The sequence below is a fragment of the Antechinus flavipes genome, chromosome 2 (genome assembly GCF_016432865.1).
Source record: "Antechinus flavipes isolate AdamAnt ecotype Samford, QLD, Australia chromosome 2, AdamAnt_v2, whole genome shotgun sequence".
Taxonomy (NCBI): domain Eukaryota; kingdom Metazoa; phylum Chordata; class Mammalia; order Dasyuromorphia; family Dasyuridae; genus Antechinus; species Antechinus flavipes.
The window spans coordinates 542,596,812-542,624,009 of NC_067399.1; the positions used below are offsets into that span (position 1 = coordinate 542,596,812).

The 27,198-nt window shown below is 36.2% G+C and overlaps 1 protein-coding gene across 5 annotated transcripts in view; it reads left to right on the forward strand.

The window, feature by feature from the left end:
- The window catches only part of CSNK1G1 (casein kinase 1 gamma 1), a 253,246-nt gene extending 226,664 nt beyond the window's left edge, over positions 1-26,582 (forward strand). For 2 of the 5 annotated variants that reach the window (XM_051980876.1, XM_051980877.1), the window contains exons 11-14: positions 10,439-10,549; positions 16,855-16,961; positions 20,717-20,740; positions 25,323-26,582. In XM_051980876.1, the coding sequence (XP_051836836.1) occupies positions 10,439-10,549; positions 16,855-16,961; positions 20,717-20,740; positions 25,323-25,377 (297 nt within the window). In that variant the 3' untranslated portion in view covers positions 25,378-26,582. The remainder of the gene's footprint in view (positions 1-10,438; positions 10,550-16,854; positions 16,962-20,716; positions 20,741-25,322) is intronic. The other 3 variants (XM_051980879.1, XM_051980878.1, XM_051980880.1) reach the window with 3 other exon arrangements.
- Positions 26,583-27,198: the final 616 nt, after the last annotated feature.

Sequence of the window (27,198 nt, forward strand, 5' to 3'; positions counted from 1 at the left end):
ATTCCTCCAAATATTAAAGCACAAAGTCTCTCGCATGTTCCTTTAAAAAAAAAAAAAAGTGTATGTTTTAGAAGAGAAGGCATAAAATCATTGGATTTTTTGACAGTTCCTCCTGTCACAGTGGTTTTGGTACCATAATCGTTTTTCCCAGCAGGTTCATAAATGTCTTGGGTTTTGGCCAAATGTGATATACTAATTCATAAGGCCTAGAAGCTTCTTATCTTATAGAATGTACAGGTGGTCAGTTTCTATTATTTGAACCCTGAAGTGATTCTGAGGCAGGTGAAGGAGATTTCTTCTAGAGCTATCAGTTGATTCACTCTAGACCTAATCTTTTAAAAAGAATTTCAGGCTAATAATTTAATTCAGTACCTATTGAAAAGTTGTATGCTCTACAGAAATAATTAAGGGTTGTCTTGATTGTTTGTTAGTCATGATTCTTAATGAATTTTTCAAAAACTTCTAATTACTAAATATGGAGAAAAAATCTTAGCAAAGTAATTCTTTTTGGATTCTTTACTGACTAGATGAGTCCCATGGTTTGTTATTTTTTCTTTTTCTCCCTTTATTGAGGCAATTGTTATTAAGTGACTTGCCCAAGATATTAAGTATCAGGTGTCTGAGGTCGGATTTGAACTTAGCTCCTCTGAACTCCAGGACTGATGCTATCTATATTCACTGTGCCACTTATTCTTAAAAGGGGCAATCTGATGTGAAGTTGGATCCAGTTTTATTTAGCTTTTTGTCATGCTGAACAGTCTACATCTTTCTATAAGTGTTATTGCTTGGAAGAATAGAGGATCACTTAAATGGTTTCAGTGGTAGAACAGAATATAATTTATATAATCTAATTTAATATTTCTTTGTGTTCTTGTATTCTTTTGGTGTGACATGAATGTCTTTTTTTATAAAATCTTTTCTATTTTGTTGAAAAAAAGCAATAAATATTATATATATGTGTGTGTGTATGTGTATATATGCATGTGTATATATGTGTGTGTATATATATGTATGTATACATATATATGTATGTATGTATACACATACCTAACAAAAAAAGGAGGATTGTAGTCGATGAAAACTTGATTCAGTAAAACTAATAAGGTCAAAGTGTTATGGTCCTTAATGTTGCTTTAAGAGAGATGTTTTTGCCTGTTTTACAGTGCCTGTAATTATGTAGAAAATTATGTAGAAAATATCTGCTGAACAGAAGGCTTCTTTCTAAACATTTTTGGCTTTGAGATTTATTTCTTGGGTTACTTTTTTAGATTTATATCTGTCCTTGCCAAAAAATGTAGCACATAATTGTTAACCTGCCAATAACACATCTCTCTGTCTTTAGGTTGAGTCTTGGACAGGAGTCCCATTCTGTTGTTGGGACTTTACTTAAAACCTTCCTCACATTGTAAAGCTTAGACTTATACATTCAGGGTTCATAGTATCTTTTGACTACCAAGGGTTTAGAATTTCCCACTATTGTGTGAAATTCACCCTATCTTCTAGTGGACTCTAGTTCCCTCTGCTGTGTAGTAAGTGGATCTTGGGTACTGAAGTTTTTGTGCTCTGGCTTCCTTTAGTCTATAATTTTGCTAGCATTTTATTCACATCCATGATTGTTCTCTAGTGTTTATTTTTTTTTAAATTGGTTGTAGTCACTTGTATCTATTTCCTATTTTTGAAAATCATGTACTAATTTGGATTAAATTAGCTTTTAGGTTTTGAAGTCAGTATGAGATAACATTCATCACTGGGGTAGATATTCTGTCTAAACCTGTGAATGTGAAATTAACTTTTAAGTTACTAAACTATATGAGCATCTGAAATTGCTTATCAATACAATTTAAATAAATAAGCCAAATATCCTCTCCCTTCAAACATCTAAATGAAGACAATATACTATATGTCCTACTTTGTAGGTAGACCATGTATTCAGCCTTCAACACTATCAAAATGCTTCCTATCTTAGTCTTGAGTATATATGGTGGAGAGGTATTTCTGAAGTGGATTCCTACCAAACATAAAGCAGTTATTTGGTAATGGTAGAGGCTTGATTTATGTGAGGATATGATCTGGCAAGGAAAGTGCATTCTCCAATCATCATATGACCTAAGACAAGTTGTTAATTATTCTGTATCTGGGTTTTTTCAAATATATTATAAAGGTGTTACACAAGGCAGTCTCCAGAATCTCTTTTAGAAGAGTGTAAAATTGGCCTGGATACAACATTTTTTTTTCCCTACTTCATTTCATGGAAAATTATTCCACTCAGATATGTGTTTTACTAGCAAAGCCAGGTGAAGAACATAAATAATCTGAAACCTCCTGTAAAGAGAATTCAAGTGGCCATTGTTGGTTTCTCTTTTCATGATATTGATAAAAATCATTAGCAATTGTTACAAAATGAATTACAATGTATTCTTCATTTTACTGCCTTCAGCTGGAGTTATGTGGATTTTGGTTCTTGATTGTAATTACAAATCCAAAATGTTATATTAGGCCCAATTGTAATGTCCATGCTGGCTTTCTGGAGGTCCTTCGGATGGGCCTTGGTCTTTAGGTAGAGAAGTGATGAAGACAAGAGAGGCACGTCAAAGATGGACTATCTCTCTTCCAGTCCTTGTTAGCTCTTATATCCCTTATTGTAATTACATCATTACAGCATACTGATTATATGTGAACTAGAGAACCATTATCTCATCAATTCCACTGAGTTAACACCTTGTTTTAAGTGTAGTTGCCCAAAGTTCAGGCCCTCTACACCCAATATCTTTAACATTTTGGATTATGTGCTCTAAGAATGTTTGTTGTATTCTTAATAGTATTACATAGGTGTATTTTTAAATCCCTCATTTTGAAAGTAATCTCTGTATAAATATGCATATATACATTTATACACACATATACATATGGATCCATCCCTACAACTCATATATAAAGTTTTATATTTTCATCTAAGCAGTTAATTTTCCTTTTAAATACAATCCAAATTATTCTTCAGGGTATTAATTTTGTTAAAATAGAAAAGGGAAATAAAATCATAAGTTTAGATGGAGTACCTTTGCTAATAGTTGGGTTCATTCACAAACATCCTAACAGAGGGCATCTTTTCCTTCATTTGGTCTTATATATACTTTTGGCCTTCATTATTTCTTTAAATGTTATCTTAGTTGATAATGCTAGCCAGGATTCTGGCTCGACTAGTCTCAAAAAAATTACTGTGTTCATCAGGAAGATGGTCAAAATGGCACTTACAATAGTGTTCTGCTAAACAAAGCCTTCTTAGCACTGATGGCATCACTTCTAAAAATGAGTCCAGCCACTTTCCATATATCCATTAAAGTAAATAATAATCACTGCATTGTGCATGATGACTGGGCATGCTACATTCCCATAATATAGAATATTATTTAGAATACCCTCCCATACCTCATGCCCCTCATATTTTCTGCTCTTTAAAACTTTTATTCCCTAACCCTAACCCTCCTTTATGAGAACATCTTGCAGACATTATAAGAAATACTGTTATGATTAAGTTAAAGTTCCTCCCCCTTTCCTATTTTTGTTTTTCCCTTCTTTTGATAGGCTGGATGTAAATAGCGTAAGGAATAATGATTATTCAAATTAGAAGTTTTGAGAGATAGGCATTCTCTACTCACCCACTATGAGAAGGCTTCCTGCCTGAGGTGAGATCTGAGTAGAATTTTATCATAACCTAAGGTGAGCAAGTAGTTTGGGACTTTATGATTTCTTTTTTTTTTTCCTCCTAATGTCTTTTAAAACAGACATGCTAATCAGCAGATAAAGAAGTGATTCTATTTTGAGATCTGTAACAATGATTCTAGACATCTAGATCTACAATATGTGTTTTTAATGAATTCTGTATTACTTATCCTTGCCTGGTCCCATGTATATTTACCCAAGATAAAAGAAAAAGATTTTTTTCTCTTCCCTACATGTAAGTAAGCTCCTGTTCCATCAGTTTGACTTTGTAAGAGAAGTATAAATCCAGAGACCAAGCCAAGAAGGTGTTCTGAGAAGTCTTTGAGTTAGAAAGAACTACATTTAACTCAAATCAGTCCAGTAAGTAGGAGAAAAAATAAAATTACAATGTGTTTTGGAATAATCATGTCTTCAGGGAAAGAGGTTGTTGTTGTTGTTGTTGTTGTTGTTGTTGTTGTTTTTAATTTATGTAGACTGCAAAGTGTTGGATATGATTTCTGTGGCAGATAGCCCTTTAATTGGTCCTAAAATCTAAGCTTATCTAAAGATGGAGATGGGACCAAAATAATGAATAGTTTGGGTAGTTAGATGGGATTACATGTCAACTGGGTACCTTAGTAATTGAGTGACTTTATTTTAAATGCAGGTTCAGTAGCCTTAACAAACCAAAAGCTGATTAACTCTCCATTCTCCTTCCTTTTGCAGAATACCGATTAGTTCTCAGCGAGGTTCAGGATTTGCTAGTTGAAGGGGCGGACGAGTTTGCTCAGAGATAACTTGCCTCCTTCTGTCCTGTGTAATTTCCTAACCTGCTGTCTGTTGTCTAGTGAGAACACGGACATACAGAACCGACGCTCTCCCTTGTTGCTCACCTTCAGCATAGATCTCAATACAGGATAGGGTTTTTCTTCCTCTCCTTTGGGAACTTAACATTGAGGGGCCATTGAAACAAAGAGGTGTGAAAACTGAAATAAAATCCTTTGCCTTAGCTCCTTCTGTTCTATCACCTGTCACTCTTCTCAGCTACTAATTTCCTATTCCATATTAAAAGTTTTCTTTTATCTGTGTGCATTTTTTCATTATTTTATTCCTTTAGCTAGTAATGCTAGTGTGTTAAGATGAAACTTTTAAAGTTCATTTTTCCTACATTTAAAGAAAATAATTCAGTTAAATTGGGAAAAATCCTCCAATTTTAGAAGGAGAATGATTCTATTCTGATCTATAAATTTAAATTTCATAAGTTTCCCCTTATTTAATCTGAACCTCTCTCTGTGTCAATATTCCCTCAGTCCTGAACTACAATATCTCCAAGTGCTAAATGAGGTCAAATAATTTATCCTTAACTGATTGTTCTTTGATGCTGACGTTGTCCTCTGGTCTCTGCTTACACTTAGAAGCAGACTTCAGAGACTTGTGAAATGCAGATGGAAAGAAACAAAAAGGAACTCAGTGTATTGAGCATACAAGTCTTCATTAAGTTGTGCAGGCAAGAAGGAGCAGCCAAGAAGCAACCCAGGGCAGTAGGACAGGCCCAGAGTCAGAGACAGGGGTGCTTATGGGGAGTTTCAGCTCCAGCACTCATTGACATGGTGAACTGTGGGCAAATCATTCCACTTTTCTGCCTCAACTCCCTTATCTGTACAGTTCAAATGAGCAGGGTTAACTGGTCTTACCTACATAGGAATTTTGATGAAAGGGCTGCACAAACTGTGACATATTCTAAGAATGTGATTAGTGTGATATCTTAAAGAGAGTTTATTTTGTGGGACTGCTCACAAGCAGAGACTGAGTAATTTCTGTTTTTAACTTCTATTCTTCATATTGCTGTTATTAGTGGCTAGTCTTTCCAGTTGTGGGATAGACAGCAAGCACCCCCTTCTTCTCTTCTTCCCCCTTTCCCCCCACCCCGTAGTGTACCCTTTTTTTCAATCAAGACATGAAGTTGCCTAGTTTCTATATCATTTGTGGGTATCAAGCTTCTAGCATATTCCTTCTCTTACATAGTTTAGATTGAAATCCTGTGTCAGAAAATTGTTGTTTCATAAAAAGAAACAACTTCACATACCATAATTCTTGAAGTTTCAGTGTTTCCAAGGCTATTCTATCACTTGAAGAGAGAGAGAAATAAGGAGTTTGAAATAGAGATTAGTAACTTTTTTTTAAAATCCCTTACAAATCACAGCCTAATACACTAACTAGTTTTCACCTTTTAAGATATTTACTTTTCATTTATTCTTCTTTTTCTTCTATTCCTACAAGGGAAAGTGAAATTTTATCTATGCAATTTGATAAGGCAAACTATACTCACTCTTAACTTTTTGATATTATCCAATTTCTTGGTATATGCACTTGAAGACAGGCAGTGAGTTCCAGGAAATCAGTGTTTGAGTTCAAGTTCAATGGATGACCAACTCGATGTAAAATGGATTAGGTTTTTTTGATAAAATTTAATCGAAATTATTTCAAAGTGAATTATACAAGAAAACCCAAAATTATGATTCCATTGGCTAGAATAAAAAGAATGTCCTTGTTATTCCTCTTGCTTCAGGATAGAAACTCACCTAGAGATGTTTTCCTACTCACAGTGTCTACTTTGTACATTACACTTTCTTCTATATGTCACTAGTAGTTGTGGGATTATGTTACAACAAATGTTATGTTTTCCTTTTTTCCTGCTTACTACATTGATTCTAGAAGAAAGTCTTCTCTGACAAAATGAAGTGTTATGAGATATTTTATTCTTTCATCCCTTTTGGGGATTATTGTCCAGTTCCTAGCCATATTCTCTATGTATTTTGCATTACCACTGTTTTTATGTCTTTCTTGCAAGGCTGCCTTATTGTTTCTATTTTCTTACATCCAGAGTAAAGCAGTCACAGCTAAAATTTTTAAGTGAGAGGACATTTTAAAATATTCCATCCCATAGATGGTCCTTTAGCAACTGAATTACACTGATAGTGACAATGAAAAATTTGGAATTATGAAAAATTCATAATCTTAACTCCTCTTATTGATATAGTCTTGCCATTACTAGCTGCCATACTGTCTTTTTTGAAGGGAGGAGAAGCATCATCTGCATCATATTGTCTAGTTAGTTGGTTGCTATTTGTGGATATCCAGAATTTCATAGATATTTAACGAGGAGAGTGAAACAAATGCTAAACTATAGTAATTTATTATCCCTAAAAGTCTTATATTGGTAAATGGGATAGGGATAGTTACTGATATAAGTAACTCCCAGATGAGAAAAGTCTCTCTACTTATGTAGATCAGCACATCCTGTGCTACTTATAAGCTCTTAGAGAATTGCTAGAGCAGAGAGAATTTGCTGGAAAACAGATTAAAATGTAATTGAGGAATATTTATTTATTTATTTGTTTTTATGACTTTTTATTGATAGAACCCATGCCAGGGTAATTTTTTACAGCATTATCCCTTGCATTCACTTCTGTTCCGGTTTTTCCCCTCCCTTCTCTACCCCCTCCCCCAGATGGCAAGCAGTCCTTTACATGTTGAATAGGTTACAGTATATTCTAGATACAATATATGTGTGCAGAATCGAACAGTTTTCTTGTTGCACAGGAAGAATTGAATTCAGAAGGTTTAAATAACCCGGGAAGAAAAACAAAAATGCAAGCAGTTTATATTCATTTCCCAGTGTTCTTTCTTTGGGTGTAGCTGCTTCTGTCCATCTTTGATCTAATTGAGAAATATTTAATAAAATAAATAAAAATACAACAGAACATAGGTAATATGATGTTAATTTTTTTTTGTTTGTTTTTTTTGTTTTTAAGTCATTATGCTGCCAGTAGGGATCCCCTGTACTGTTTAGTGACCTGTTTTTTTGTTTTTTTTTTAATTTGACATCACAAGCCTGGAAACCTGGACAGGTTGTGATTGGCCAGAATCACATACTCAGCATGGGTCAGAGCTAAGACTTGAATCCTGGCTTCACTATATTCCCTACACCACATAGCCTTCTCTTTAGTAGATGACTTTCTAGACATTGAAAAGATGTTTCCACAAACCCTGGATGCAGAACAAATCTTTCTGGAATCTAACTAGCCCCAGTAGTTTGCTATTACATTGAAAAATAGAAATCCTGTGTGATAAACCTGTCTTGCCTCAAGCGCACTTTGATCTTTCATATTTTGTTGCTTTTGATTGATTTATAAAACATTAAGGACAGTGTCATCAATTTTTGTGCTACCAGAGTGGAAAATGTGTATGAAGCCATGTGGAATGCTAATATTTTTTTCTCTTTAAAAGAAAAATATTCCATTGCCTATAGGATATATTTTAAATATCTGCCCTTGGGATACATTTTGAATATTTTCAAATTAAACTGAATACTTTAAACCTTCCTGGAAACTTTTGTATTTCTACATATAACAGTAACAATGGATTTTTTGTTTGTTTGTTTTGTGTGTGTGTGTGGTTAAAAAAAAAAGATTTCATAGGTATAGAAAATAACCTAGTAAATTTTCTCTTGAGCAATGGAAATCTGCAATAACTCTACAACTTCTAACCCTACCAAGTTGCCTAGATCATTTGAGAAGTTGTGTCTTGCTCAGTGTTAGACAATCCCTGTATATGTTAGATTCAATACTTAAACCTAACTTTTCCTGACTCTGAGCAGCTCTCTATCCATTATTTTGTGCTGTCTTTTATCCTTCGAGTAAATTTTTTATTTTCCTAGAGTTAGTAGCAACAAGCATAGTCTGAAAAGCCAGCAATTACATCAGCCAAAATTCTAATTTGTATTTTATTAAAGCTGCAAATAATAAGAAATATTCAGTTTTTCATTTCCAACATTAGAAATAGAAACCTTTTATAAGCAATTTTCTAAAACTTTTATATTTTTTTGTTTCCTAAAGCAAAAACAATATGGGAAGAATTCATGGGCAAAGTAAAAGCTGCATGGGACTCAGAACAATTCTGTGCCCTGTAAATAAACATCTATGCTGATTTCTAAAAAGAGAAAATAAATTAATTAATAGTAGATCTCATTGATGTGCTTAAGTATTTATTCCAAATGCTAGGTTAAAGGTCTAAGGAATGGAAAGATCATTTTCATTAAGAATAAAAAACTTTTAAAACTCATTACAAACATCTCTTTTGAATCTTAGAAGAATTCATATTTATTACAATGTGTGTTGTTCTTACAATCTGTATTTATCACATAGAATCTATGGATGTCTTGTTCAAATGTTCTAAATTCCTTGGTGATAGATGCTCAAAACTAAAAGGTGATACAATTATTGTGATTGATGTGTTTTGTGTCAAATTATAATTTTGGGAAGTCATACTTCCAGTCATCTGTTATCCAGAGTAATTAGAGAGAGGGAATATTTAAGAAGCCTTTTATTTTCTCTTTTTCTGAACCATGCTAGTATGGAACCTTTCCTTCTTTATGCACTTAACTTGTCCACTTAGTTATAGCAAAATGATCCTGGTTAGGGTAATTTATTGTTTTCCTTTCCTTTGGGACTCTAGATTCCATTAACTGAGAGAGTGAGCAACATAGTCCCCTTTTCTGGGGGTAGAACTTTAGTATTGTGATCACTCATAGATAGTTAGAATCTGCTAGGACAAATGTAAAGCTTCAAACCATTACATCCCTTATAGAACTCAACATTTATAGCTCTGTACATTTCTAGAATTTATAATATTAAAAAGGGGGCTTCCATGCAGAGCAGCACTTTTCATTTCCTTGATCCCCTGCTACTGTTTGTATCAGTAGCAATTATAATTTGATTAACTAGTAATCCCTCATTGCTGCCTCTCCAATTCCTCATTTTTCATCTTCATGGAGCTCTAGTGCTTACATAGCAGAGCAACAACACATCCTCAGCCATCTGGCCCAGGAGAAGAGGCACTTAAACAAAATCATCAAAAACAAAGCACACAAATGAGAAAGATCAGAATAGTATGAGATGTGAAAAACAGGAAAAGACGGAGAGAAAAGAGCCAGAAATGCCACTATTTTGTTGTAGAGATGAAAGTAGAGTCCAGGGATGTTTTGAGTTGAAGGCTCTTCCTTTGCTAGGAAAGAAAGATTCCCTTTGCTTTCTAGAAGAGAATAATCTACATAAAAGTAAGTAGTTAAACTTTTTCCAAATCCCTAACAAGAGGCAAACTGTTAGCTAAAGAAATTATAAGTGCATTGGGAGGTTTTATCTCATCCTTCCCTATTGTTGAGAAGTATGCCTGCAATTGATTTGGCAACTTACTCTTTCTTCAAGAAGAGACTGTACATTCATAAAGAAAATCCATATTGCCTTAATAAAACATCACCAAGAGGTTGTTTTTGAATGTTCTGCCCTACTGTGAGGAGAAGGCATGGTATTGGTATCCTCAGTGCCAGAAATTACTGGAATTATTTTGTGCCTGTCTGAATAGATTTTTTAATCAATGAAATCATTTAAAATTATATTGCAAGTACTATTCAAATGCTCCTAATACCAAAACTTACGAGAACTTTTTTTTCCCCTTTGGGGAATAGCCAGTTGTGTGTTGGCTGGTTTTGCTGAAATAAATATAATCAAACTAACTTTTCCTCAGTGTTTTGCCAGAGTTTCTTAATTAAAAGAAAAATAAAAGCAAAACCCACAATTACAGGAAGAAAAAGACTAATTGACTTGATTTTTGTCATTGCTTGCCATGGCTTCACCTTTCCTTCTATGTATTGCTCTCATGCTTCCTAATGCCCTAGCAGAATGCATCGACAGATCGTCGAGGAGATTGGGAAATCCAGCCCAGCCGGCAGACAAATACCTCGTACCTGACATCTCACTTGGCTGCAGACCGGCATGGGGGATCAGTGCAGGTATTGCTTATATTGCCTTATTCTGACCTTCCTAGCTTGGCTTTTGGAATGTTTGGCATGCTTCTAAATCTCTTCTATCTTTGGAATGGAAGCTCCTACCCAAGGACTTAAGCTGTTCTTCATATTTTTGGCAGAACTATTCATACACTAATTTTTGGCTTAATTGAGCTAACTGAGATATTGCTCTCATACCTAGAAATTGTCATGGAACTGTAGAGATGTCAGTAAGCAACTGATGGCCTTATGATTTCAAATATTGGTTTCTGATAAGATAAACTACCTGATAGAAATCCTCCATGATAAACTGTATAATCTGCCTTCAGAATAATCTGGCTAGTTTAAATATAAATCTGAATTTAAAAAACAACAACAAACATTTGAAAGCTTAAGAGCTGAAAATTAGTTTAGCCAGTCAGAAGTTGGACTGGGAATAAACAACACTGAATCACGAATTGTGTGAGACATAACCCCAAGGTAACCTTAAGGAATACTTATAAGTAGTACTCTAGTTAGCTTTGGTAAGAGGTCACATGAGACTTGCTTAGGAATGGCCGTGTTGATACATACCCTATATGAGAATATGATATCAGTATATTTTTTGACTAGAGATTCAAGAGAATGGGTATTAAAAAGACCAGCTCCTTAAGTTTTCTTCATCACTGATTATATTAACTTTATTTGATAATTTTTTCTTACATTGGTTGTTGACCATATTAGTTACTATGTACTTGCATCAAGGATGATTCATGTAGAAGTCCGTCTTAATATATTTGTTTTTTTTTTTTTTTTTTTTTATTTAATAATAACTTTGTATTGACAGAATCCATGCCAGGGTAATTTTTTTTTACAACATTATCCCTTGCACTCGCTTATGTTTCATTTTTTCCCCTCCCTCCCTCCACCCCCCCCCAAGATGGCAAGCAATCCTATATATGTTAAATATGTTGCAGTATATCCTAGATACAATACATATTTGCAGAACCGAACAGTTCTCCCGCCGCACAGGGAGAATTGGATTCAGAAGGTAAAAATAACTCGGGAAGAAAATCAAAAATGCAGATAGTTCACATTCGTTTCCCAGTGTTCCTTCTTTGGGTGTAGCTGTTTCTGTCCATCATTTATCCATTGAAACTCAGTTAGGTCTCTTTGTCAAAGAAATCCACTTCCATCAGAATACATCCTCATACAATATCGTTGTCGAAGTGTATAATGATCTCCTGGTTCTGCTCATCTCACTTAGCATCAGTCCATGTAGGTCTCTCCAAGCCTCTCTGTATTCATCCTGCTGGTCATTCCTTACAGAGCAATAATATTCCATAACATTCATATACCACAATTTACCCAGCCATTCTCCAATTGATGGGCACCCATTCATTTTCCAGTTTCTAGCCACTACAAACAGGGCTGCCACAAACATTTTGGCACATACAGGTCCCTTTCCCTTTTTTAGTATCTCTTTGGGGTATAAGCCCAATAGAAACACTGCTGGATCAAAGGGTATGCACAGTTTGATAACCCATCTTAATATATCTAAAGTTTGAAATACCTCAGAGAAGTTGTAACTCAATTTGGAATTAGATTGTGTCATTGACATGAAGTTGGGAATACTGCAGCCCATTCTCTGTAATGATTTGATAGATTGGAAGAACTATGAAGAACACAAACTCTGGTGGCATGGGGAACACACAATTTGATGAGATTTCCAAATGTGGAATTTTAATTTTTAAATTGAGTTTGATTTAAGATTCATTGTTTCAGGGGTATCTAGGTGGTGCAGTGGATAGTGGATACCCAGGAGGATCTGAGTTCAACTCTAGCCACAGACACTTAACATTTCCTAGCTGTGTGACCCTGGGCAAGTCACTTAACCCCAATTGCCTTGCAAAAATACCTCCCCAAAATTCGATGTTTCACATGTCATTTTTTTCTCCTTATCATCCCCTCTTCCCTCTCCTCTTTCAAACAAAATCCCACCTTTGGTCTATAAGAAGAAAATGCCACTAAATTTCATCTAGCATTCTTGTGTTTGTGCTTGTGCCTGGTAGTAGTTGTGTTAGACTCATAAAAAATAAATGTAAATTTCTCTATTTAGATTTTTTAAAAAGTCACAAAATGCAAGATGATTGTATGAACAATAAATAATTCAATTTTAAGAAGACTTTTCAGGGCAGCTAGGTAGGGCAGTGAATATAACACCATCCCTGAAGTCAAGAGGATCTGAGCTCAAATCTGGCCTCAGACGCTTAACACTTCCTGTCTGACCCTGGGCAAGTCACCTAACCTTCATTGCCTCAGCAAAATAAAAAGACTTCAGTTTTTGCAGGCTAAGTTCAGTGAGATTTAGTAATGTAATATGGAAACTAAAATTGATTTGTCCTAGGTATACTAATGGAAACATAGCATTCATTATAAGAGAAATTTATAGTCCTTTTTGTTTTGTCTGCCCTGGTTAGATAATGGAGTATTCTTTTCAGTTTTATGTCATGTTATGATAAAGAATAGTAATCTGGAGCTTATCCAAAGGATGGTGATCAGGACAATAAAAGAACTCAATACTATGCCATGAGAGGATCAGTGGTAGGAAAGGAGGCTGGTTAGCCTGGAGAAGAGGGAACATAGCAGGAGCATGTTAGCTGTCTTTGAGCATTTGAAGGTCTGACATACATAAAATTTGTTGTGCTTGGACCCAGGTGAAAGAAGCTAGGAGCAGTGTATGAAAGGTATAGAGAGGCAAAATTTGACATAATAATATAAGAAAAGACTGACATAAAAATGACAACTGTTCAAAAGTGCGATGGGTTGCTTTTGAGAGGAGATAAGGTTGTGTTACCAAAGTTATTCAAGTGAAAATCGAATAAACTCTACTAATTCTAAGCCCTCAGAGGTTCCTTTCAAATTTAAAATACTGTGATATTCTATATTTACAGTTTTTCTAGGCCCAATTCTGACAGCATTCCCCAACAATATCAGGTTAATACTTACTGTATCTCTAAAATTGTGGGCAAAAAGATTCTAGTCTTAATCTTTCAACTCTGAACCAAAATCATTATGCCATTATCTTGACAAGTACTACATTTTTCAGAAGCAGTCTGTTGATACAATAACAATACAGTGGTTGGCCTGATTAGAATTATTTGCAATTAACATATTTCTAGATATAGTCATAGTATGCTATGAAGAAGAGAAGAAATCTAATAGGACCTCAGCTTTCATCTGCTTCTTTAATTTAATATTCAGGTCTTCAGAGTTCCTAGATCTTGAAAATTGTTCCTGCACTTATAGTGCTACTGTGCAAAAATATGTCCAAATTCTGAGATTAAATATACTTTGATGTTATACAAAATTGTCTTTGAAACCATTTTAATTAAATTATCTCTTTGATTTCTCATGAATCTTACTGAATAAATCAAAATTGTAGAATTTAAAAATTATATTTAGCAAATATGGATAGATTGAATTACTTTATAATCTTTTATATCTATTAATTATTGCAAATACATGATTACAATGGTTCAGTGACTTGAGTATTGGCCATATCCCCTAAAGAAATGAATAAAAAAATATCACCAGCTATATTCACTACCTGAGCTAAGTCAGGTATTTCTGAGCCTTAGCACCTTCATTTGTCAAATGAGTGAGCTGGTCTTCCAATTTCCAAGGTCTTTGTATCTGTGAATAATAAAACAAGATGGTGTTGAGGAGTAGGGAATAAAATTCTGACTAAAATTGGAGTACTACTGACCTTTATCCTCAACTCTGGGTCTATCTTTATTTATGCTCCCTGGATATTGTTAAATAAATACTTGGTTCTAAGAGTTTTGAGAGCCTAAAAAGAATAAAACTTTTATTTTAAGATGAAAGGTCAACTATTACTTTATGTCATTCATATCTTTTAACTTATGGATAATTCTCTTGGCCCTCTATGAAATTTAATTAAAGAAAGTTGTTAACTATAGTATTGCTCTTATATGGAGAGCAGCAAATTGGGGATATGTAAATCAAAAAAAAGGAAAAAAAATCTTTAAAAAATAAGTTCACGCTAGACATTGATTTAGAACCACACTAGTGAGATGATTTATTCATTTCTGTCCCAGAATTTAAATTATATGATATTTAATCCAGTGTCCTATCTACTGAACCATTTAAACAAGAGTTTTGTGGATAGGCCAGCCTAGAATTGGCCTCAGGCCAATAGAATTCTAGAGTGTATAGGCTCATAAGGCAGCACTTAGTATTTATTGACATGAGTGGGGAGGATGTTTTGTTTTTTTATTATATCCAAGTAGAAACCTTTGTTTTCTATGTTTTCCATTGACTTATGTACCTTGCTTTCTATTCTTTTTAATATGGGATAAACTCTACTTCAACTCCACTTAAACATATGTTAAATACTTGCTATGTGCAAGACAGGATTGGGCATTGGAGAAACATCACTAACTAAAACAAAGCCCCTTCTTTCTAATTGCATTAACATAAGTGAAGGCTGTAGAGAGTCAAGAACACTGGATTGAGGGCTCTTTACCCTTCCACTCTCTTGTATTGTAACTTTAAATCAATCTCTTTGTCTATCTGGGTCTCAGTTTCCTCACCTGCAAAAAGCAAACATTTGGTACAGCATGTCCTTTTTGGATTTGACAGCTTCTAGTTTGGTTGATAGACATATAATATTTTGTGTTTCTACAGAGCTGCTCTTGAATGGCTTTTCCTCTAAAAGTCTGATGCTCACAGAAGGAATTTAATAATAGCCTTCTCACAGCTATGCAGTTAGAATTTTAGCATAAGAAGCACATGAAAGGCCTGAAAAATGAGAAAATGAACCATTTCTACATCAGGATGAAAAATCAGTTGAGCCAGGTTCTTCAGCTTTTGAACTTTTTCAATACTTCAAGTATATTTTAAGGGACACTCTTGTTCAAGTACAGGTTGGGTTAGATACCTTCTGAGTCCCCTCTCTACTGTGATAGTTAGGATGTTGTGATCTTAGTTCCAAGATCTATTAAGTGCTTTCTCCAAGTAGCAATTTGAGTGTTTCTTGTGAGCCCTGTTGTAAAATTGTAGATAACTTTTACCAATGGACTGCTACAAAATAAAAGCCACTTTTTTATATATGATATCTTTTCCTACTAAGGACAAGAGTGTCCTGGCTCACATTCACAGTTAGCTTTCTTGTGTTAATGTCATATATTTTGTGATTGTTGAGGTGATAGCACCATGATAGCAAACATGATCTTCTTTCTTCTTTTTGGAATGTTTATTTTTTAAAACATCTTTACAGTGTTGCTATTGAAAAGTGTTCAAAGAGCTTGTTAGCTAGTGTTAACTTGCCATTTGGAACTTTATAGTTCCAGGATGAGATTATAGATCAATAATGAGTTATAGAGTCATTCAGTTCCAGTCTGCAGTTTTTTCATGTCCTTTAAGTCATGGTGTCTGAAGTCTTTAAGTTATGGTGTCTGAAGTAGTGAACTCATCTGGCAATATTGGGCGCCTGCATAAACGAGGTTCAAGACAAAAAGAATGAAACCTAATTGCTACAACTTGGAGAGGTGTGAGTAATGTGATATTTATCTAAATGAATATACCCAGGTTACAGTTGAAAAATTAGTCTATGAAAAATGTCATTAGCACTGAGACAAATTAAGGTTGGTTATTGGGAGGATGAAGAGAGTTTTATTATCATCTGCAATGCCAGCAGAGAAGGCACAGAAATCTTGTTACTTGACTAACTTCAAAAGGAGCTGGCCAAAGCCCCAGAGAAGTTTTTGAAGAAAAATTTTTGAGAAGTTATTATTTCTTAGGCATATTGTTTCTTCTTTTTTTGTAAGGTTTTTTTGGGACCTGATTTTCAGATCTCTGAGTTCATGTAATTATAGCTTTATAAACTGAAAAAGAAATCATTCTTCAAGTTGTTTTACCTTTAAAGAAAAACTGTGGCATTTTTAATTAATGGCTAATTAGAACAAACCTTCACTCAAGGAGGAAGCTCTGCGAATTTGTTACATCATTGGCAGAAATACTGTTTAGGTTTTGTTTTTTCATCTTTTAACATGTCCCAAAGCTTAAACATTCAATTCCTAAGGCATTGTTATTATCCAGATAAAACTAGAGAGAAAAAAACTAGGGACTGCCCAATTGAAAGACTTGCCTTGTGTTTTTGATTTTTTTTTTTTTTTTGGTCCAGCACATGCGCCCCCCTTCACCCCCACCCCTTTCACCCTCCCCTCTCCCCGGACTGCCTGATCTCTGGTTCTGGCAGACAGCTTTGAGGAGCGCAGGCTTTGTTACATTCTGCCTTTTTGTTTTAGGTGGTAAGCTCAACAAATGGAGAGTTGAACGTTGATGACCCAACGGGAGCACACTCCAATGCACCCATCACAGCGCATGCCGAGGTGGAGGTAGTGGAGGAAGCTAAGTACGTTCTTCTTTCAGTGGGTTTTTTGATCATGAATTCATAATTTTTCCCCCCCTTTAGCCCTTTACTTTGAATATTTGATGCTTGTTTCCATAACCTTTCTTCTTCAATCTTGCATTTTGGGGGTTGGGGATGGGTACTCTTGCATGTAACCTTATTGCTGTTGCTGATATTTCTTAGCTGTGATGCCTGCAGAATGCCATTTTTTTGCCAAGAAAACATATGGCAGAGAAAATTACTAAATCAAAATGATTATATTATTAAGAAGTACAACCCAGTAGTCCTAGGCTTCATAAAAACAGTCCTCCCTTCTTCATGTGGAATGTATTAAAAAAAAAAAAAAAGTTCCTAAATTCAGATCGTTGGCCTTGGTGGTCTTAAATTAGTGGTTCTACTGCCACTTTATCCTTTCTATATCTCTGATTAAGTGCAGTGTGACCACAACAGGGTGGATTACATAAATAATTTCTAAGTCTCCGGATGAAGAAGAATCTTTGGAAAGGAAAGAATTTACAGTATGTTTCATTAACATGAATGGTTGAGAGTTACTGCTTTGCCCTTTTCTGCTTCTTCTGCATGTGTATTTATTTCCCTTCTAGCATTACCCCTTCTGCATGGTCCACATTTAAATTTTTTGAAACAAGGGTGTAGAATAACTCAGGAAGAGGGGTGGGGAAACACCATTTCCATCACTTTTCTTTCTTGATCTCATGACAAAGTAAAGCCAAATTTGGATTCCAACAAGTGTCTTTTGGGGAAGTTTGCCATTTGGTTACTTATTTATTTTTCCAGTGCTGGCCAACTTTGTATGGAAACCTTTGAGTATCCAAATGAATGATCAAGTTGGTTTGCTTCTCTGAAACGCAACATGTTAATAAGATCTTTTTTTCATGGGTAGTCTCTTGGGCCCTCAATAGCTTGAATAAAAGTAAAGAAACAACCCAGTTTGAGTGCATTTTCAAACAAACAAGCAAACAAAAAACAAAACCACTAATTTGTGTCTGCTTTCTTCTCCCATCTTAACATGGGTTTAATTAACATAGTTCCTTATTCTATTCTCCTTGATGTTATTTGCTGAACAGATTTTCCTTTGGAAGTTGCCTTCCTTTGAATTGTACAAATTAACTTAAATCTCAGTAAGTAGAGTGCCACTGAAGATGAATTGGGCTTCAGTTCTCCATTTGAGTGCCTCCCTTACTGTCACTGAATTTTATATTCAGTTGATTTTGCTTCCAGAGGGCACCTGCTGCTTTTTCAGTTTAGTAAGAAGCATAATTTACATAGATGAGGGATAGGCACCATACCTGTGATTTAATTTCATTTGTTAAGAACACTGTCTTTAATGACAAAATTGCAGGTCATATTCTCTAAAAAATTTTTAGAGCACTAAGAGATTGAGTGACTTAGCTAGTATCACATCCAGGATGTATTGGAGACAGGACCAGAACCAGGTCTTCAAAGCAAGCCCTCTGTCCATTTCATCACTCTGCTTCAGTAATTGAGACAGACCAAAGATAGTTTTTGGTAGGAAACCATTGTTATTGTAAAGGGATAATGTCTTTATTCCAGGAAATATGCTGAATTTTCTTTTCATCATTTTTAAATACAAAGCTATAGGCAGCATATTGAAATTTGGCCCAGATACTGTGCTATTAAGGTTGCTATTAAGAGTTTTTCTCACTCCTGCCACCTTGATCCTTTACCTCTTAGAACTTTTGTGTAGGGATTGCTTGGAAGAAAGGAAGTAAGGAAGGCAGGAAGAAAGGCTATAGGGAAAAGAGGAAAGAAGTCAGCATTTATTAAGTGCCTACAATGTCAGGCACTGTACTAAGTACTTTACAAATTTTATCTCCTTTGCCCCTTAAAACAAATCCTGGGAAGTTGGTGCTCTTTATTATCTGGTTAAGTGACTTGCCCAGGGTCACATACCTAATAAATATCTGAGATCAAATTTAAACTCAAGTCTTCTTGAACCCAGGCCCAGCACTTTACCCATTGCATCACTTAGCTGTTGTGTTTAGATGTGAACTCACATCATATATGCTGTATGTAAAATATGATACAAATTTTCTATGCTTCCCATAAATGTAATAAATACAAATGTCATGGGATGATTCATCTCTCACAAAGGAACACACTCATTTCATTACATTTTGGTTAACTTGTACATTAATTGTGTGTATGTGTGTGCGTGTATGTTTTGCATATGTGATATATAACTTTTCCCATACTAGATTTAACTGGCAAATTCAAAACCCTGGTTATAAGTTAGTTTGAAAAAACATTTCTAAAATTTCTATTGAACCATTCACTATGAAAGGACTACTGTTCCTACAAACATTGTCAGAAATAGAGGAATGGATGATCCATAGAATTAGCTAGCCATTAGTAGATCCTCAGTTTTAAATTTTATTTTCTAGCATTTATCCAGACCTTTTTTGAATTTCCTATGGTAATCACTACCATTCTCAAGATAGTGACCAATCTATCTTGCCTAACAAAACTATAGCATTCTACTTTATTTTAACTCTTTTTTGGCTTTCTATAGGAAAACTTTTAGAGTAACTGTAGCCACAAGAGCATTCTTCTATATAAGATGATACCTCAGCTAGAATTGTTTGGAATAGCCTGCATATTCCCTTAATTATATAGCTGTGATATCACTTGCCATTTCTGGGCAAAGTGTAGATTTTGCTTTGTGGTGAGTTTGGTTCTTTGAGACATTGGCAATTTCTAGACTTTACCCCCAAATATTTGATTTTGTAATATACGTCTATATTACAATATGGAATTAAAAGGCACATAATATTACCTTGACTTTCCTTAAAAAGGAATGGCTCTGATTTCTTTTATGCAAGATAATATTAAATAGATGCTGATTTGAGTATTTTTATAGGGGAACAACTTTAGTTTGGAATAAAATAAGAGCTCTTGGTGATTCATTGACTAGTATGGAGCAGACATGGGTCATTTATTTGCAGAAAATAATATTAGTGAAGATCATCACAATTATGTTTAAAGTAGACTTAACCAAAATTAAGGCTCATTACTATCCCTTTTGGGGTCAGTCAGCTATTACTGACTTGAAGCCACTTCCTCTGAAATCTTTTTGATGTGTTTAGTGGGACAAGAATTAAGTCACGGCTTTTCCCACATAGCCACCAAATGACAAGAAACTTAGAAAGGTGAGAGATTCCTATGCTCCATCTTAAGAGTTACTATAAATCTAACCCGGTAGCATTTTATAAGGTCTAAGAGTACCTGTTTTCTTGTTGGGAGTCAGGAACAACCTTTGAACTGGTTTGGTTTCCTCCAGGCAACACCATTTGCTCTCTCTCCTCAATAGTCCAGATTCCTTTGTATCTTCTAATAGCAACCTTTCTTTAATGGCCCATCCTAGCCCTTCCCCTCAAATCCTCCCCCCCACTTCCCACCCTTCACTGAGATTCTATCATCTCAGTGTTTGTTCCAGTAACTAACTGTCCGTTCTCTTTAAAAGTGCTTACTAAGTAGCCTATGTCTCCCCCTCCATCTGCTCCCTCTTTCTTTTCCTTAAGGAGTTAGGCTAAAGTCAGATGTGCACTGCATGTTTGCATGGCTCACAGTAACTCACTTCCATCTCACCTCTGTGAACTAATCTTTCTTTCTTTCTCTCTTTTTCTCTCTTTCTTTCTTTCTCTTTCTCTCTCTCTCTCTTTCTCTCTCTCTCTCTCTCTTCTCCTTTCTGTGTTTTTCTCTTTACACACTCTCTGTAGCTGCCTGAAAATGCTCAACTTGTGGTGAGTCCCTCTCTCCAGTCCACATGCAAGGGGAGCGGACAAGACTAGACTGGGATTGGCAAAACCAAACAAAAGTGACTTAGGAAAACTGAATTGCTTCAAAATGCCACCCTGTGCCATAATTATCCAATCTGGGGAATTATATCCACAAGGTGGGGATGGGGGGAGACAAAGAAGGCCTATACACATAAATTAGGCTGTCCTGTGTATGCATTCAAAACCCACCCTTTAAAAAATTCTCATCTTTCTTTTTGGCTTAGTATATCCCCTCTCCAAAATTAACATGACCAGATAATGTCAGAAGGAGATGGACAGAGCTGGGGAGTCATAACTGCCAAGTCACCCCCAAGGGATTATTCCTCACAACAAAAGGAATTAAAAATTGGACAGATAATGCCTTGCCTAAATGATTTATCATGTTCTCTAGCATGGAAATCCACTTCTTTAGGGGAAAAAAAAATCAGTGACTTCTGGTTGTTTAAAGATTCCACTATCTAGGAGATTGTGGGGGTTTTGATCCATTGAGAAGAACATGACCTAAGTATTAACTTTCGGAATGATATTTACCAAGGGAGGAAAGGACAAGTTGTTTAATGACTCCATCTCTATATGATCACAAAACATTTTGTTAAAAACTAATTCAGGTGGAGTGAGATGTTAAAATACTGAGTCTCAACTAGCTTTTTTGTAGTAGGCAAAAAAATTCTAGAATTTGTCCTGGGAAATAACATAGAATAAATGAAAAGGGGGTATTTAAAAAATATGGAAGTGCTAAAGATTCCATGTGTGGTGAGGAATGTTCCTACTGAATGATTGGGTGACCTTCCTCCCTACCAGCCCTTCTCCCTGGACATTGCCTGAGGTCCTCCCAGCCTCTCCTGAGCTTGTCTGTCTGTTGTAGTCTGGGGTTGTATCTCTTCCACATTGTCTGCATGCACAGGGGATCACATTCTGTACAGTAGTCACACCCTTTTGACTGCTTTGTTTCTGCTTGTGTTCAATGACCGGTCTGGGCATCCTCTCCTGAACCCTTATTGTCCAAGCCAACTGAAGGCACCATGTTGGCAGAAAATAGAAAGAAAAAAAATCCCTTGATGGAGAAGGGGTGATGGTAATAATGAAATACAAAAATGGGTGTTTTGAAGGTAAAAGTCTTAATTCTGAAACATCCATTAGTGAATTTGACCCCTTACTCTTTTTTGAGTAGGTAAATGTTTGTAAGTCTGATTTTGTCATGTTCCATTTCTCCTTTGAGATATCAGCCATATTTCCCTAAATTAGTAAATAAACAAATATTTTTGAGTACCTGTTGTTTGCCCGAAATTGTGCTAGATGCTGAGAGATATACAAAGAAGCAAGATACTTAATATTTCTTACCCCTCAAGAAGTTTACAGTCAGTTGAAAAGACATATTTGCATGAAGAGCCCACCAGTGATATGAGGCAGTAAAAAAGCTACAAAGGAATGATCAGACATTATATGCCAAGAGATATAAAAGGAGAGAGTCTGCTGGTTTGAGTGGGATTTCATGGAAGAATTGAAGCTGGATGTTGAAGGGTTTTGATAGGTCAGGAGGAGGCAAGCTAGGGGAGTATTCCCAGGCTCCATGAGAGTATGGAAACAGAGTGGGAGGAAAGTTGAAGACTCATAGATTTAGAACTTTGAAAAGGACTTTTAGAACTCACCTCGTTTTCTTCATTTGACAAATGAAGAAATTGAGTCTCAAATAAACTGTGATTCTCCCTAAATGACACAGATAAATAGAAGAATCAGGAAGATTTTTTGACTCCAGATCTAACCCTCTTTCCATTAAACCAAAACTTGGAAATCTGGGGGAAAGCTTATTTCACCTTGCAATTGATGAGGTGATGAGACTGCTTGGAGTCTGCTTGGCTATTTTAGAACCAAAAGCTGTTTGTATGATCTTTGAGGCACAGAGAATTGACTTTTAGAGAGAATCAAACCTAGCTTCCTCATTCTTTTCTGAAAAATGGTAATGCCTACATGAAGAGATTTAGCGATATCTGGTCTAATATCTAATAAGTAGGATTTCTCCACTATCCTCATTAACTTGTTTGGCAAGTGTGTCTACAGAAAATAAGAAAGGAAATAAAAAACAGATTATGGGTGCCCTTCCGTGGGTGGTGGTAGTGGTAATGATGATGACGACATAATGATAATGTGCACATAGAACTTTGAGGTTTTCAAATGCCTTTTTATAGTATCTCATTTTGATCACAACTCTGGGAGGTAGGTGCTATCATTATCCTTATTTTATAGATGAGAAAACTAGATTCAAAGCTAGATTTGAACTCTGGTCCTCCTGTCTCCAGTTCTAACACTCTATCCAGTGAGAATTGGGGGGAGGGAGGGTAGAAACCAAACTGCATGTTGCATCTTCATTAAGTTGACAAAAGCATTAGATTGGACATATCCTCCTTCCTTAGAGCTATATATTCAAATTTTTTGATTCAGTGATGCCAGTGTCCTCTACAGAGAGTTGAATTTAGCTTGTGCCAGGTAGATGGGATCTGAAAATAATTTCTGAAATAACTTGTGGTTTTTTCCATGAGGATAAAATCTGACCTAAATGTCAGTTTCTCTTAAAGTCATGATTTACAAAGCTATTAAAATATCAATCCCACCATCTCACTCCCTATAACTTAAATTGTCTTATTTATCTAACTCTTGGATAGTCACTTTGATTCCAGGAAATAAATGCTGACCTTTGCTTGTATTCTACCTTTGACTCTTAATTAACCTTACAGTCAACATCTACCAAACATTAAGTAATCAAAGATTGTTTGGTCATTATTTTACATTTATTAAGTGCATATGCATCCATAATTATCTAATGTCTACACTTTCACCTATTAACAGTAAATGACAAATATCTTTGACACTACTTGAAAAAAACTTTTTGGAAGAATTCTAAAATCCTTTAAGTTCTTACCAATTTTTTACATTAGATGGTTAATTCTTATCCCTGATTAATTATTAATTTCTAATTCTAAGAATTTTCCTCTGTTGAAGTTTTGAGTATCTGTTCTTTTGTGGGGGAAAGTCTTGAGGATTTTTTTTGTTTGTTTTTAACTGGAGTCCCTATGTGGAAACTCCACATTGGTATGTATATAGAAATATTTTTTCCTCCAAAAATCCCCCGTATAAAACTGCAGCCTTCGGGGCATTTTTCAATATGTACTTATATGTACTTTTTACTTTCAAAGGGATCCAAGTCGAGGGAATTCAGCCCAAGTTCAGAGGCTCATAAGGTCCTTTTTTACATGAAAAATTGCATTTGACTTTTTCATTTCCAAGGTGTCTGAATGAAAAGTGGGGTTTTAACTGCTAAGAAGATGTTAGCCCAGGTGGGAAAGAAGTAGCAAATGTCAAATTCCATTAACATTCAAGTTCTGAGTAATAAACTTAAAATTAACCGCCAAAGAGAGCCGACTTTAATTACCCTTGAAAGTTTTCTTTTAAGTTATTAGCAAGTCTGAATTATATCTGTAATATGACTTTCCCCCCTTTACTTTTTTCCCTACCTGACATTTTTCATTTTCTGTTTCCCTACCTTGGAAGGAACCTCCTCAACCAGCCCCACTACTACCTTTACCATTCCACTTCTAGATTTCTCATTTTCTATAAAAATGATTTTCCTCTTTGTTTCTGCAATAAAGAAATAAAGAGGAGGTAGAGGACAGGGGTGAGTCTCAGGCCAGGGGTATCTCATATGATCACCTGCATCAATTGGCATTCAGGGATTCAGCAAAGGAAGCTGGCCCTAAACTCAACATGCTGTTTTCCTTAATCCTAAACATGACCAGTTGTTCAACACAATATGGAACATCAGCTGGAGTCTAGGGAAGGCTGTGTTTTGCTTTATTAGATGTCACTTAGTAGTCATATATCAGAACAATAATCCCCAATAGATTTTAAAAGGTTATTAAGGCATTCTTGTTTCCTTTTTTTCCCCCCTTTGTTCATTATTAGTAGCATGTTCAAAGGCCCCTATTCTGAGATGGAGCTTTTCCTGATCTCTCTACCAAGAGGTCCTCGATTGTCCATTAGATTCTGCAAGAGCTTCAAGCATCTGTTTTCAGTGAGATTTGTATGCCTCAAGTCATTCTTTGCCAATAGTGCCACCACTGATCCATGCCACCAATCAGAAGAATTTTGCTGTTCAAAACAAAGTTGCAAGTAGGGTGTTGTGATGCAGCCCAGCAAATTTCCAAGCCTAATTCTCTTACAAAGAAAGGCAAAAAGGGTTTTATAGAGAGCTAGAATGAGTCACAAGCCTTTTGATCTAGTCCCTCCAAGTTCCTGGCACTGGGTGTCTTTACTTCATAGTAGTGGGGGTGGAGGAGGGGAAGAGGAGGGGGAATAGATTGGGTCATTTCAGATTGAGACAGAGCAGCCATGTCTTCACATTTCCTAGCAGAAACCCATCTTGCATGCTCTACGTGGCAGTCTCCCATCCCTATTGGTGAGGGGAGAGAAGCCCACCACTTACAGTTCAGAGAGGTAGTGTCTGTTGGGGCTCCAGACCATCAACTGACTTGTGTTATCCTTTGTGCTCCAGGTGCTGCTGTTTTTTTAAGAGGAAAAGGAAGAAGACTGCCCAGCGCCACAAGTGACCAGTGCCTCCCAGGAGTCCCCTCCCTTCCCCCAAGCCCTGGGGACTCTTCAGTTGCACCTGCAGCTCCTGCCATTGCTCGTTAGAAAGGACTCCTCTCTGGGAGGAGAACGGAAGAGGAGAGGGTGGAGATCAAAAACCAAAAAGAGAAGAAAACAGATGCCCCAGAGGAAGCCAACATGGGGTTGGCCAGTGCTGAATCGGTTCACCACTTAATTCCAAGCCGGAGGCTCTTTGTGGGATCCAGACTCCTGGCAGCCCCACCACTGCTTGCACTTGGGGCTGCCTAGTTGACTCTCCTTCCCATTGTTTACAGTGAAGGTGTCATTCACAAAAACTTGACTACTATTCTCTTCCTCAGTTTACTCCTGTGCTCTGCCTTTCCCCTCCTCCAATGAAAAGACTAATAAGTAAAGGCTTTATATTTTAAAGGTATGAGAGGACCTTACCCAGACAGGGTGGGCAGCTAACAAGTGGGAGAAAGGCAAGCCTGGAGTTGGAGAAAGATTTCCTCCACCTTCCAGGCTCCCATAATAGAATTCCTCTTTTTGTTCATTTGTGCTGCCACTGATCCCTGATCTGGCCATAGGATTGCTGGTTCCCTCCCTGTTTCCCTCCTACTTGTGATGCTACATCCTAGCACACAAGCTGTGAGAAATTTGCAATCTACTGTCCCTGTAGAGTTGGTGTTCTTGGCTTTCTTGGTGAACAAGCGCTATTCTCTAAACAGTAATAGGACAGTGCAAATTGTTTTGGAAAAAGAAAAATTGACCTTATTGCACTTTTAATTTTTTTAATAACATGGCAGATGCATATTGTGTCTGATTATTTTGGGGTTTTACTTTTTCTTTGTGGAGGGAGTGGGCTAGTGCAGCCACTGAGAGAGAAACATGGGTCCAGAGAACATTCTCAACATAAGGATCTTGGTCTTCAGTACTCAGAAAAAAAGAAGCCAAACCTCAAGCCATCTGAATCATCTCACTCAGAATGGCAAGGTCTGTAAGGAGCCATACTTGAATTTCCAGTCCTCCTTCTCAGCTGTCGAATGTCCCTCCCAGAGCCTCGTGACCTGAAAGTTCGGAGGCCCTTGCTTGTGTGCACATTAGACAAGCTAGGTTGGACTGAAAAGTGACTTTGGGTAAATGAATTATCCTAGAGAAGCAGATAACCAACCAGGAAATAAAAATATGTTTTGCTTTTCACACAGCATGGGTCCTGTCTGGCTAGATAACTATGACTTCCAGATGACATTGGGGTAAAAATTGAAATAAGCACTACCACACATTTCTGTGGGAAGGAAAAAAAAAAAAGAGGAGGAAGGCCAGCATGGCAAGGAAAGAGTGGACTTGTTCTTTGCCTTCTGACTGGAATGAAACTGGGGATTTTTGTCAGCAACTGAAATGAGGCCTGGCGGAGATTGCATCTGCTTACCATGCTGTCCTTGCAGCCAAACTGTAGACCATGTGATCTGCCTAACATTGCTGTAAGCTAAGCCTATGTACACATCTCTAGGCAGGTCAATAAACCTAGCTAGCAGCAAGAAATAGTGTCGAGAAATTAAACACTGGAATAAGTGGGTAAAGCAAGATCGCTTGGTTCTGGAAAACTTGGGGAAAAGGGAACTGTAGAGAACAATTTTAAATCACTTTGTCAATTTATGTAGCAGGGATAACAGTAGGATGGGTGGGAATAGTCAGCCTAGAGAGGAGACAGAAGATTCTCTCAAGAAAAATGATGAAGAAACTAGGTCTCCTTCCACTCAAAATCCTCTGCACACCATCATTTCATGCTGACACACCACTGGGAAAGGGCTCAGCTCTCC